Here is a 14,462-nt window from a genome sequence, read left to right on the forward strand (position 1 = left end):
AAAGGTGAAGAAGACAAACAGAAGTATAAGCACAAAGACCACCAACTACAGTCCAACCACCTTGTGGGAGCCGCCGTGCTGAGGACAAAGCTGAGGACCAGACCTTCCAGCAGCCCTGAGGAACTCCTGAAAGATGGAGGACGTGATCTGAGGGCCCCCGACGACGAAAGCAAGGTGAGCTACCCTCACCTGGGGCATTACAAGAGACGAACTCCTCGGCGAGCAGCCCCCACACGGTGCTGTGGTGCGGCAGGCTGGGCTCCCAGCTGCTCACACACACCCGGCGCCGCGCCGGCTGCCGGGAGCGGCCTGTGAGGGGCCGAGCGCCGCGCCCTTTGGGCAGCACCACAGTAGCGGCCCCCTTCGCCTCCGGGAGAAGCGAACCGACCCGCCCGCCCCGCCGGAGCCCCCCCCGCAGCCGCTGAGGCGGCGGCCGGACGCGCAGCCGCGGCCCTGAGGAGACGGCGGCGCCGCCCTGCCGCCTTCCCGCCCTGCCCGTCCCCTCAGCGCGCCGGGAGGGGCGCGGTGCCCCGGGAAGGACGGCCGTGCCTCGGGCCCCGCTGGTCGAACCGGCGGCTGCCGCGGGAAGGGGAGCGAAATCTGGCGGTGAGGCGGCGCCGGGACAGCCAAGAGCACCACCGAGCGGCGGGGCACGGCCGCTTCTCCCTCCTCACGGCTGAGCGCCCACCTGCCTCACACCATTATATGCCTTATTTACACGCAGAGACCACTGCTGGCCATAGTTTTTTGAATACATGATACATAACTCCTTTCTCTGCTACTAGAAAAGGAACTAGTGCTGCGCGTTCCTGTACTTTCCCTAGAAATCCTCTACAGGATGAGCTAATGGCCTGATGATAGCATTTCTGTTGATTTAACAAGTGTGATACCAGAAAATGTAGTTCTGCAAACAGCCATGGACAGCAGCGTCTCAAAAACTGTTAGCCACTTTCTCAGGGTTTGAGGACAGAAGGTTGAAGTGTAGATCAGAACTTACTACTGTCACATCAGGAACATTTTTAACAGATTCTCAGCTCACCTCCACATTTCATAGTCACTCTCAGAATTATGACATAGGATGCAAACTCTAATTCAAGGTGGTGGCAGAAGTTGTTTGGTGTTTGAAAAGAAGGTTACAGATGACTTCAAGGTTAAGAAACAATAAATAAATAAATACCATCATTTTACAGATTGATTCTCCAGTGTTCCATTACTCAACTTAGATAGGAGGACCACTCACAGATGCAGGGTGTTTTTTTGTTGTTGTTGTGGTGGGTTTTTTGTGGCATTTATGTGTTGTAATATTAGCTTTCCAGAGTGTAAAAGCTGATGCATTAAGATTATTCCATCTCAATGATTAGGCAGGAAGAAATCTCTTAGAATTCTCAAAGAACGTGCTCACAGACTCCTCTACTTTCTCCAAATGTGCACTTCAACGTGTCACTGAGAAGAAACACTAGTAACAGCTGCAATGGGGCAGATGATTTTTTTCACACATGCAAGAAAGTAAAAAAAAAAAAAAAAAAGTACACTTTAATATGACCCAGAAACATATTTACCTTTGTATAAAAGTTTAAAAAGAATCCACAATGTCACATTGTAACTATTTTTAGTTTTTCATAAATGTCCAGTTTGCAATAAAGTGTATTTGGAAATGAAGTCTTCCACCAGATCTCCCTGCAACATCTTCACAGCTCGCCAGTGAATACTCCCACAGTTTTCTGGTTTGCCTTGGGGATGACTTAGTTCCTCTTTGATATAATCCAGCCAGAGATCTTAAAAAGAAAAAAAAAAGTTCTGGTTAGATTTTGATTTGATATTATTTAACAAACATACTAAACCGAACCAAGAAACACTCTTTTTATAAGTGTTCTTGATCTTAATGCAACGAGGTTTGTCAAACCTCTCCCCCCTCTCAGTCCCTTACAGTCCAAAAGTCTGGGTTCTGCTCCCAGGTGGAACAGAAATAACACAACCCTTTAGCAGCAGCTTCCCACAGCATCAGGAAAATGTACCTATTTACTTTCTTAAAAGGCATACTGCAAAAATCTTTATTATAAAAACATGGCTCCATACTTTTCACAAATGTAAATTAAAGGTGATGTGCATCTCTTATTCCGGGCCAATGTTCAAAACTATTATTTGCTAGTAGTTCTGCTGAAGCTAGACTACCATAAACAAAGGCCCTGGGCTGCAAGTGTAGTGTCGCTGCAGTGTGTCACACACTTAATGGCACAGAAGAACTAAGCTCCACTCTGCATGACAGTAATCACAAGGACAGAACAAACAACTACTTTTGTTCAGACAGAAATAAAGGAGGCAGCATTGAATTGAAAAGACAAAAATCCCTTACCAGAATCCGTTGAACCAAACTCTCTCAAGGCACGTTCATAGTATTCTCTCAGATGAAGCATTTTGCAGGATTCCTAACAAAGGAAGGTATTAAAAGACCGTTTATTTTGTACAGAAGTGAATCTGCAGCTTGATTAGATTCTTACAAAGTAAAAGAGTCATGGTAATTATACATACCCACACATTGCCAAAGATTAGTTACCATGGAACTTGGTTTTACATTATATGCTATGAATCAACTTTGGAAGACAAATATGAACCAATTACAAACTAATGACACTATTCATAAACCCGTAATTTCATATCAAAGTTAGAAGTGTATTTTACAAATACAAGGCACTAGTTGGATCTTCAGAAACTTACTTGCTCCTTTTCGATTTGAATCATCTTCCTGAAGAAGTCAAGTGAAAGTGGACGATTTTCATGTAGGCTAAAGTAAAAACAGAAATAACTTCAAACTTTATGCCTTTTACAATTTGCCCTAGAATAATCAGATTCAAAGTTTTTGTCACCTGGTAAAGACTCTTTTTACTTTCTTATAACCACCATTCCTATAAGCCCAGTCGAGATATTTTTCTTTCATAGTCACAGATTCAGCAGGAGCTGTGGCATGCAAGGATCTCTGCAAGTTAAAGAGTAAGAGAACCAACTACAATTAAAAGGCAACAAGGAAGAAGAAACCAAACAGTACCTTCTCTCTAATTACATATCTGACATACAGCAGATCTCATGAGACGAAGTACTGACAAAAGCACCCTGAATGATGTCTGAAAACCGGTATTATGTAAAACAACCAATATTTTTCAAACTAGAATACTAGTTGTAATCTAAAATACATTTCTCTTTCCATAATCCATGCAGCTGGCATTTGACATTCCCCTATCACGCTTCATGCAGAGGGTTCTACAATGCTCTGCAAACAATCAAATCTCAGCTTTCACTGGAAATAAGTGTTATATGTTGTAAAGAAAAAAAAAATATGCCAGACAAATAACAAATGTTTTGCCCTCAGCAATTTAGAAAATTTACAGTGGGATTCAAGTCCCAGTTTTGTTCTTGAGTTTTCTGCAACAAGGCTGACATTTTCACACAGATTGGAAAATGCTCTTTTTTGTGTTCAGACAGATATCTGAAAATACTGCAAAAATTCCAGACCATGAAGTAAGAGCTCATCAATAGTTGTGCTTACAAACATCTAGATGTCTTTGAAGCATGGGGATGACATTTGTGCTTATGAGCTCATATCCAACTGACTCTTCGTAACAGTTTTACTGGAAATGCTTTGATACCAACAAATCCATGAAGGAACTACAGTATAAAGCATTTGTTAAATGCTCCATCCACACACAGTTCCTGTTTACTTACACATTGTCATAAAAAGATTTCTATTAGCTTAGTACCTGGTAGAGAGCTTCTGTGTCTTGCTTGCTATTTGTGCCTTCACTCCATTCCACCCAGAGGGCCCATAACGGCAAAGTGCCCTACAAGGTAAGCAGAGAAATCAAATGATTAGAATACAGTAACTCAGATTGATTTACAGAAACAGACAGCAACACATCTACTAGGTTCTACATCACAGTTGCTGTAAGAACTCTCTAGGGAACCTGCTTTGGCAGGAGGGTTGGACCTGATGATCTCTTGAAGTCCCTTCCAACCCCTACAATTTTGTGATTCTGAGAACTGCCCTTTAGACAAAGCTTTTAGCAAGGCAACTTTGGACTGCACACTGAAATCACTTCTTGTCTCCTCCCTAACTTACAGGACAAATACTGCTTAGATGGACAGCTGCTAGACATGTTGCTGGGGATGGGAGACGAATTCTTGTGCATCACAAAGCACTGGAATATAAAGGTAACTTCTGAGAATAGAGATGAAAAGGAACAAATCGCCTGCTTGCTTCCTCTCATCTCTCCACGTGGCAAACAATGCATCAGGACAGTGATGAAAGGAAACACTTTTCAAGACACAAATACCAGATGACTCCTAAAAGAGCATGCAAAACATCACCTCTGAGCATTCAAACTGTACAACTTTGAATTTGAAGTTAACCTGCAATTTCTTGATGTTCCCGAATGCAATGTGCATGTGAAATGTTAAGCTCTTATTTTTGACTTTAAAAGCTGTTAGGGGCTGTGTGTGCCTTGTGAAGGAAAAAAAAATGCTTCAAGTGGCAGAGGTTTCCTGCTCAAGACTTAATGCATGCAAGTCCATAAAAACAGCACAGACCTTAGATTTCAAGTGCTTAAAGGCTTCTTCAAAACACTGGGTCACATTGTCATTCTTCAGTTGGATCAACACCTGCAGCCTCATCTGCCACATTTCTGCTGACAGGCTGAAGCGCTTAGTTGCAGCTTCTGCCACCTCTGTAGCCTTCTCAGAAAGGTTGGACTCCAGTAATAGTTGAAGCTAAAAATAAAAAATAAAAAAAACCAGCAGATGCAGCTAATCACAGGAGACTAGTAGTCTTTTGTTAAAAGCAAGGCCTTGCACACAATATTGCCTACTTTGCTAGCTACACAAAATGGCAGTTTTAGGCATGCATCAATGCAGGACAGTCTCCCAGTCTATTCTTCTGTATCTACTCTTACCCACTGCTTATAGAGAGATTCTGGCAGCAAACTGGACTCATGCGCTTTGCTGAACACACTTAGTGTCCTCTCCAGTCTCTAGAATAGAGAACAAAAGGTAAAGAAAATAAGCATTATTCCTTATATACAAGATCCCAGCATTACCAGAAGCCCAGTGGATTTGTGTATCAAAACATCACTAAAATTCAATAAAAGTTATACATCTAATGCTTTATGTGGCCATATACATTACAAGATAAAGGCGGAATTTGAGCATTTGAATTACACCTCCTCTTTAAGGAGCAAAAGAACAACGGAGCAATGTTCTTTTACTGTATTAAAAGGGAACCGAGCCACAAAGGATGATTACAAGTTTGCACTCCTAGCAACTCCCATCCGAGGAGTTTACAGTACTTGACTGACAAGCCTGGTTTACACCTGATATATTCATGTTCAGGCAGGCCAAATGTAAGCCCAACAGTAAAATCTACTCCGTCAGATGAAGACTAAATTATTTTTAATGAGAGCCACTTGTCACTATTTCTGATAAACATTCAAATACACTTACTCCTTGCCGAAAGATTAGAGGTCAGTAAAAATAGTGTTGTTTTGTTGCTATGGTTTCCTAATGACCTTTTTACCTTTTGCTTTAATTCTTCACTGTTGGTTTTCCTGTTACACCTCTCTAAGCAAAAAGTGATGTAGCATTTCCACATGTCCTCTGTAGAATAAAAGGCATAGTATCATGCTTCATTGAATCACAACAGTAAACACAAATATTTGTCTTTAAGGTAAAGAATAGAGAGAATCCAAGCACTAAGTGCTAATGCCAACTTTTTTTTTTAATTTTACACTGTACAAGAAGCCCTGCATTTATAACATTAACATTTAAAAATGACTTCCCAGTATAAGCTGCAGTCAGTAATTCTTTCTAAACATCATCAAGCCCTTAGTTCAGCTGAGGCTTTCGCACATGCTGTCACAATTAATGTTCAGTGCACCCTTTGCTTGCAGTTTTCAGTGGGCCTGCAGGAGTGACAACACTCACAGGCAGTTGAGAAAATCCTTTGTCTGCCTGACCCCAAAGGCTAAATTAGCAGCAAGTTTGTGTCTACTCCACTCCAGTATCCTGATAGACTTTTTTGAGAATAAGGATGATGACAGATGATGAAGTTGGATATCTACTCCACTTGCAACTCAAAAGCATTACTTACTCACAGCTAACCAACAATGAACTTCAGTCCATCTACAGGTTTCCTTTATTCAGGAAACTTTATTTACAATTCCCAAACCTTTGTTCATCTGTCTAGATGTGAGCTTCTGTTCTCCTCATCAGTTAAGTCACATTAATATTACAAATAAGCAACAAAAAACACTTTGTTAAGCAATTCTTTCAAGACCATAGATAACCTGAATAACACACAAAATAGATCCCCAAAATGGATCTTGAACTGCACCTAAAAGCTGCCTGCATCCTCCAAGATATGGTAGAGCCTGCCAACAACTACTTCAAAGCTTTCACAGTATACAGTATGCTAAAATGCCAGGAAAAACAGATGTTAAGATGCAGGCAGAATATTTCACCTGTGGGGACAGCTGTCACAGCCTCTTCAAAGACTGCACAGCACCGTTCCTCCCTCTGTGTCATTTCGGATACTTTCATCTGTTTTGTAGTGGGTTCTGTGGACTTCAGGGACCCCAGATCCAGCTCTCGACGGGCCATGTAGTCCCACGTAAGAGGATCATCGGCATATTCAGTCTGCAAACTAACAAACCGTGTTTATAATACCCTTGTACTACCAACATTCTTGTACAAGTACGTTTAAAAGGGTTGTTGTGTTGGTATCAGGTATAGAAATGCACTCAATTTCTAAACAATCAAATGTTAGAAAAAAATTTACCTTTCAACAAGAAAAAATGTTTGTTTTAATATAGATATTCTCCAATAATAGCATGAACTAGACTGGCACATTTCCAGAGACACCTTTCTTTTGAGAGAAGAACAATTGGGGAAGCCAAAGATATAGAACCACAAAGTAAACCAGAAATTCCAAGGTTCCTACACTTAAGTTAGGGAAACAACTGCTGGAATAATTCAGTGACAACTGTATTTCATCTGCATTTTTCTTAGCAGGTTTTCAAATCCTATCCTGAAGTCAGATACAAACATCTTTTTGTAAAAAGTATGCATGCCTCAGACACTTTGCTTTTCTTAAAAATATTTCACATACACCTTACGCCTTAGATTTTTATTTCCCGAGAGGAACAGCCTTTAGTCATTAACCTATCAACCCGCTATAAATTAGGGAAGTAATAAGAGCATGCATATTAAAAACAACAACAACAACAAAAAAAACTCACCTTTCAAGAATTTCTTTTTGCAAATCTTGGGTAAAATCAAAGAGCTTTGCAATAGAAAGCACAGCCAGACGGAACTCAACACCTACAAATCAAGAGGGGAAAAATGGTACCAAGTAGAATATTACATCCCATTACATACTTTGTATTTTTGTATCCTTGTAAGCTTTTTTCAAGGCACAGATACCCTTTCAGCCTTCAGATAGATACTCTTTTCTGCAAGTCTCAATATTCAAGCCATATGGTAAGCCATATGTTACTATGCTAATTGCCTGACTGGATTCTTCATGATTTCACATTAGCCAGTGACAAAAAAAGGTCATGACACACAGAACACTCCAGACTCCAAGGTGATAAACTAGTCCTGTCCTCTGACACGCCAACAGGTCCTTCCAGCTTGGTTCCACTTGCATGTCAGCAACTCCTCTACTCCTTCATTCAATTCATCCAAGAAAACACAGAATGGCTGCACGCATGGGACAAGCCTCTCCAAAAGTGCACACAATATATGTCAATGAACTGTATCCATCCACCTTGTATCTTGCTAACTTATCTCTGAGAATGCCAGGTAACATAACTTGACCTATGACTTCACAGCAAATCCCTATCAATCATTACTCACCACCTTATTTTTAGGTGTTCACAAATCATTTGTATACCTATTTATTCCACTATTTCTCCAGGAATTTAAATTAAGCCAACTCTTCCTGTAGTTTCCTCTAATATCCTCTTTTTCCCCTTTACTTTCAATATCATTATTGTATTATGCCTGTTGCCTTCTAAAACATCTTCATCTGTCCTGGTTTCTCAAAGATACCTGCTACTACTTTGCAGCTATTTCAGCCAATTCTCTTAACAAAATGGGTCAATTTTACTAAGTCTGGTTAATTTAAAATCACCAAACCTGTTTTATTATTAGTTTGAATTCTTTCTTCCTTGTCACTAGTGCTAGCTGGTTAGTTGTCATCTAGTGTTCAGTACAAAAACAAACAAACCAAAAAACCTAAACTTTGTAAATAATTCTAAACTATCTTCCCTTCACACTTTTAAACAGACAAACAAGTTTTGAGACTGTAAGCCCAGAACCTATGCCACTTCAGTCCAAAAGCTGTTGTAATGGAAGGGGTGTCAGTGTGCAGAACAGTTGTAAAATCAGAACAAATTACTTCTATTCATTTATAATTTGGCATTATCTAGGCATCCTGAAAAAGATGTTATATCTGACAATTTATATTTGTGTGTACACTGGAACTAAACCTATTTGTATTATCAACTGGAGGACTGACATTTTCCTAAGTACAAGAAATGTTAAATCACCTTTAATTTTCTGAGCAGCATCCCTGTAGATTATGCGAGCCAGCTCCCCATTAAGAATCTCTTCAGAATAATTGAATTCCCCCTGCAATATCAAGCATAACATTGTTGAAAAAAAACTGTTTTCCTTCCTCAGCTACCATTTTTGCCAACATCTTTTTCTGATATTTTTTTCTATATTAATTTTTCATCTTCACCTAAATCCATCTTAGTTTGCCCAAACCAACCATAATGAAATAAGAGAGAAAAATTTACTTTAAAATAAAAAATCACTTTAAATATTCCTTTCCAGAAATGACTACTAACTTTCAAACTGGGGGATGTAACAAAAGACTTTACAAATGTAAAGAAAAAACATAGCATAAAGTATTTGAGCTGAGCATCAGCCAACACTCAAAAAGTTTAACATAGACACAGGGCATGAACAAAAACATTCCCTAAGCTGTCCTCAAACAAACTGTTAATATAGATCCCATAAAACTACACTTTCCAACGTGTGATACATAAGCAGACAGTATCTCAAGTTTAGGGGACCTACCAAGTCCATCTTTGCTTGTTCAAATTCTTTCTTTTCCTTCCTCTGTTTTTCAGCATTCATCAGCTCCATTCTGAAATACTGCAAGAAAGTTAAAAGATGGGGGGTATGGAGGCAGGGTGGATAAAGCATAAAATACATTAAGTCCACAAACATGAAGAAAAACAAGCTCTGTCTGAGAAGCTATAAATCAGTTCTTGCCAATATCCCACGTTTGAGAGCCTTGCTTTTTAAAGATTTGTGCATATAGCCATCTGCTGTATATACTCAGACATTTCACACATTCAGAAATTCCAATTTTCTAGTCATTCTTTAAACCTTAACTTGCCCTCAAAGAAAAGCATGCTCCCTACCAAACAGTAGGGATGCCAAATCTAATCCAGAGAATACAAAATCCTCAATTTGCAAACATAAATACAAGATTTACTGAAACAAAACCAAAAAAAATGATGCATGTTACCAATACAAAGTATTTTTAATCTATTTTTTAATCTTTTTGACAACATTCCCCCCACTGGTGGAAAAAGTTTTCGCCAGCCTGATACGAGAAATTTGCTAGACTGACTTGCTTCAACTAATCAAATAACTTCTCATAGAAGAAAATCACAAACTCACCTCTTGATAAAGTTTTGGACACTCTGGATGGAAGCGCAAAGCACGAAGGAACAAGTGCCTAGCACTTTCTGACGAGAGTCGTGTCTCCATTTCCCATTTTGCTGCCATAATCCACAGTGCTGCAACAGAAGATATGAATGAATTCGTTTTAATGCAAAGCAAGTGGCTGGTCACGAGAACCCATTTTGAAACTATTACCCAGGATGTACAAGTTGTTTTTGTTCAATGTACCTACCCCTGAGGCATGAGCTCAACTATGGAATAGGACTGATGATCTCTCATGTTAAGACCAAGTTAAATATGACTAAAAGCTAAGCAGATCCAGGAAGCTTAATCTAGCATAGCTACAAATTCAGTGATGTATGGTGATGTCTTCAATCCTGAAAAGTATCCACAAGTATTCAACAAGTGCCTCTGAAACACCTACCAAAACCCCAATCTACCTGGGGAACTGTCATTCAAAGCACATGGACTCCCACTTCACATCACCTTTTGATTGTTCAGCACAACCTCTATCAGAGGCCTTTTCTCTGACGTAGCAACAAGGCAAAGAAAAGAGAATAGGAACTTTTACCCCAATAGCTTGAACTGAAATCTATGAAAACTTGAAACAAATGCTATACAGCCTATACAGAGTCATTTGCATAGCACTCACGCTTGATTTACCTGGTTTATTGGAATGAATGGCCAACATGGTAGAAAACACCTTGCTAAGCTGATGTTTTGCATTCTGAAAAAAAAAAAAAAGGAAGTAGTTTTGTTTTATCCACTCCAGTACCAAACTGAACCACCAGCACCAAAGTTTTGGTATGAAAGGTTACTAGTTGCAATGCAATTGTACCAGTAAAGACACTTCTCTACTATTTAACTTTGGTATAAAGTTTTTCTACATGTTTAATATTGACCTGCTTTCAAATGTTACCAGAGAGCATTAGCACAGTTAACTCAAACCTTCTGGACTTAGACAACTAACACAAGTGTTGCTTAAGTCACAAATCAATAGCCTCACTGACCACTTTTAAGGTAAAGACTGCATTTTCCTTGGCCACTTGCATTACTATAACAAGATCAACTTTTCAGTACAGGAAGGAAAATGAATGCTAGAATGACATGAAGACTTGCACAGAGAAGCTTACAAAGTATTGAACTGCCAAAATTAAACTTCTTAGCATATCGACTACAAGAAATGTTTAGAACAAAAACAGAATTCATAGGCAGGTGATTCATTCATTCCAGAGAAAGGATAGCCATGGTTATGACACTCTTAAACCAAATGATACTCCAGATTCAATGCAATCAGAAACCATCAAAATTCATACTAATTCATCTGAGTCAGAATTTGCACTTAGATCACTGAAATTCCCACACAGCTCCAATCACAACATTAAAATGATTTCAGTGCTACAGTATGTTGCAGAAAAAAATTGTTCCCTGCCGTGTAACACAAGCTCCAGATGCCTGACTGACCAGTAACCCAGTGTCTTGAATCAATAAGATAAGCATTTTGAAAACTCACCCACTGCTTGCAAAATGCAACATGTGACAGCCAAAGCTGAACATCTTCCTGGTGGAAATGCAAGGGAGAGAGAATCAACTTTACAAATAAGTACAAAATCACTTTTTCACATTGAAAAGCAAACAACATGCACTTGGTACAACCACTTGGCATGCAGAGAGAACGAATTTTGAATCCCAAATTCACTTTTTTTTCTAGATTTTAAAATTCCTGCAAAACATCTGAAGAAAACCAGCCTTCCATCTCAATATACACCCTTTGCTGAACTCAACAAAGAACTCACTGTAATAATTCCTTCAATACATCACTTAGGTTTTTTACCCTAAGAGGTATCACGACAGTCTTTGCTCAAAGCAAGTTAAAGTTCTTTTCATTCCATTTCTAGTCCTTTCAAGCAGATACACCAAACTCGCACAGCAATATATGGCTGAAGACAGATGACGACTAACAACTGAGAAAAGACAAAATATTGTTTGTGTACAAAAAATGTTTGATGTGAATGATCTACTTCTAGGACACTGCTAAATGTAAGACCAAACTTCTGCTTAGTTCTTCCTATTACACTCCTCTGTATTACTGAAAATGTTTGGTGGCAGTGATATTTAGATTCATTTTTTACATCAAAACATGCCAAAAAGGTATTTTTCAACCTGTCACTATAAATGAAAGAAACAAACTTACTTTCCATTTTCCTGTGGCACGTTTGAAGAGGCTATGGACCCTATGCACAATAGAGCTTTCAATTTCTTCCTTCTTGAATGAATATCCAATGCGCTAGAAGAAAAAAGTGTTATTTTTATTGCACTAGAAAATTCGGTGCGTAGCATTTTGCATTCTAAATAACTGACAAACTTACTGCTCTTCTTTTCTTGATCAGTTCCAGCAGGTTAATTTCATACTAGAGTGGGGAGAAAAAAATGTATTTAAAAGCAAATTAAAATATATGTAATAGTGAAGGAAAAAAAAATCCAGATGAAGTACTTTACAGCTAGTCACACAGACAATAAAAATTGCATCCAGGAAAACATAAGCAACAATTTTGTGGTCAGACCACTATTTTTCTAAGGCTGCCTAAAAGTAAATTTAAACATTTTTATTACACATTATATTCCAGACTTGAGCTGTTGGCAGCCCACTCATTCCTAGAATTGTAATGCACAATCCAAATTCCTGACACTATGGAAGATGTTTTACACATATAGACAATTTGCACAGCACATCAGGGAACTGTGATCTCTGCATCCTGGAGAGAAAAGTGGCTCTGGAAAAGAGTCATGACACAAAAGAAGTCTCTCTCATCCCAAACAGATGCCAACTCCTGGCTATACTTCATTCTCAGGTGTGCCTTTAAAGAGTCCGCACTAATAGAATCATCACAGAATCATAGAATGGTTTGGGCGGGAAAGGGCCTGCCTTAAAAACCACCTAGTTCCAATCCCCCTGCCATGGGCAGTGATGCCATCTGCTAGACCAGGCTGCCCAAAGCCCCATCCAGCCTGACCCAGCAGACTTCCAGGGATGGGGCATCCACAGCTTCTCTGGGCAGCCTGTTCCAGTGCTTTATCGCCCTTGTAATAAATAATTTCTTTCTTATATCTAATCTAAACTTCATCTTTTTAGTTTAGGGCCATTACCCTGTGCCCTTACAAACCATTTACGAGTGAACACTGCCAGCCAAGGGAGAAGAGGCCTCAAGGAACAGCAGATAACTACAAAACTTCCTAGCCCCTTACAGGGCTGGACCTACACGACCTAGCACGCTGTGCCACCCAGTAGAGCCCACCTGAATATAATTGACAAAATCCTCCTTCCGAAGAGCTCTCCGCTGGATCTTGTATTCCAGAGCCGAGGCCTTCCTGAGGATAGCCCTGCGGGAAGGAGGCGATCAGCACCCCGCAGCCCGGCCGCCGCGCTGCCCACGGCTCGTCGGGCCGCGGCCCCACCTGATCTCCTTGGGCGTGAAGAGGCCGACCCGCTCCAGCTGCTCTAGCTCCGGGATGCGGTCCTCCAGCCGCTGCTCGATGCGCTCCGCCATGGCGGCGACAGCCCGGGAGCCCCACGCGTGCGCTGAGCCCGGCCCGGCACGGCCCGGCACAGCCCCAGTTCCGCCCGCTCCGCCCCGCGCCTTCCGGGGCCGCCCTAGCCCCGCTACCGGCCCCGCTCCTGCCCCCGAGGCTGGCGGTGGGGTCCGGCAAGCCGGGGGTCGGGGCGCGGAGAGGCAGAGAATCCGCAGCCCGGGGGCTTGCTCCCTCCCAGGGCAAAGGGCCTCTCACAGGGCGCCTTCCTTCTGAGAGGATTTGCAGTAATTAAATCGGGTGGCAGTAAAGTTGTTTCTTAAATGAGAGAAGTCCCAGGAAAACAACAAAAAAGATGTAGGTGGATAATATTCTTTATGAGAGTTATTTTAAATACCTACCAGCCATAGCATGAGTTGTCACTTCCATAACTGAGTTGATAAAGTTGGAAACACATCTTTAAAGGTGTGTTCTGCCCTATTGCAGTGATTACTCCCTAAATGGAGAAAAAGGCAGGAGATGTTTGACTGAAAAAAATGTATTGTGATTTGGGAACACAAGGGGAAGAGACAGTGGACTTGGGACAAAAGAATTTCTGCCACAACACTTGTTATATACAATAACCAAGAAAAGGCGTAGGTTATCTTTTGATTTTTTTACAATAAATTTTTTTATTACAATAGTATGAGAACATCTCTTAAAAAGTGTTACTGAGTACAGAGAAATCGACTTATGTAAAAAATATAAAACACTTTTCAAGAACTATCACGTACAGTGGTCTTTTTTTCACCTGTTATGACTTGGATTCGTGTTAGTTTAATATTGGGCACCAATTCAAAAGAGAAAAAAAATGAATTTTTGGACAGGTTTAGCAACTTTTCACTCTGACAGGAAATAGTGACATTGTTTTCCACGAAGTGATCAAACAGGAAAGCTACCAGGAAATGCAGAGGCAGCATCCAGTCACAAGACCAAGCCTGACAAGCTGCTGAGTTCAGATCCTCGTGGCCAAGGCGGCTCTGAATCGCAGCTGCTTCATGCACTGCTTACCTCGCAGTGACAACTGCAGTTCCAGATGCAGGCTGTCTACGCTGGAGATCCCCATGTCTTAACGCTGAACGGCCCAAGCTGTGACTTTGCATATTATTGTGCTATCAATTCACCTTTACAAATCACAGTACAATTTGCAA

The 14,462-nt window shown here is 40.6% G+C and overlaps 2 protein-coding genes across 6 annotated transcripts in view; both read right to left on the reverse strand.

Moving 5' to 3' along the window:
- COPRS (coordinator of PRMT5 and differentiation stimulator) overlaps nucleotides 1–430 on the reverse strand; it is a 62,478-nt gene extending 62,048 nt beyond the window's left edge. The window contains exon 1 of one of the 4 annotated variants that reach the window (XM_083805448.1): nucleotides 61–430. In XM_083805448.1, the coding sequence (XP_083661574.1) occupies nucleotides 61–198 (138 nt within the window). In that variant the 5' untranslated portion in view covers nucleotides 199–430. The remainder of the gene's footprint in view (nucleotides 1–60) is intronic. The other 3 variants (XM_083805449.1, XM_083805447.1, XM_083805450.1) reach the window with 3 other exon arrangements.
- Nucleotides 431–1,469: 1,039 nt separating this feature from the next.
- UTP6 (UTP6 small subunit processome component) lies at nucleotides 1,470–13,895 on the reverse strand. Of its 2 annotated transcripts, none has more exons than XM_083805392.1 (19): nucleotides 13,201–13,895; nucleotides 13,041–13,125; nucleotides 12,114–12,155; nucleotides 11,939–12,031; nucleotides 11,258–11,305; nucleotides 10,408–10,471; nucleotides 9,742–9,860; nucleotides 9,130–9,207; nucleotides 8,595–8,676; nucleotides 7,281–7,362; nucleotides 6,504–6,685; nucleotides 5,561–5,640; nucleotides 4,935–5,018; nucleotides 4,579–4,758; nucleotides 3,753–3,833; nucleotides 2,865–2,974; nucleotides 2,716–2,782; nucleotides 2,354–2,426; nucleotides 1,470–1,775 (listed from the first exon to the last, which is right to left on the reverse strand). In XM_083805392.1, exons 1-19 carry the CDS (start codon nucleotides 13,290–13,292, stop codon nucleotides 1,618–1,620), a joined length of 1,800 nt encoding a protein of 599 aa, XP_083661518.1. In that variant the 5' UTR covers nucleotides 13,293–13,895; the 3' UTR covers nucleotides 1,470–1,617. The 2 variants fall into 2 exon arrangements, with proteins under 2 accessions (XP_083661518.1, XP_083661519.1); XM_083805393.1 differs by having other exon boundaries at nucleotides 4,941–5,018; nucleotides 13,201–13,887.
- Between the last annotated feature and the right edge of the window lie 567 nt (nucleotides 13,896–14,462).

Source organism: Anser anser, assembly GCF_964211835.1.
Source record: "Anser anser genome assembly, chromosome: 19".
Taxonomy (NCBI): Eukaryota; Metazoa; Chordata; class Aves; order Anseriformes; family Anatidae; genus Anser; species Anser anser.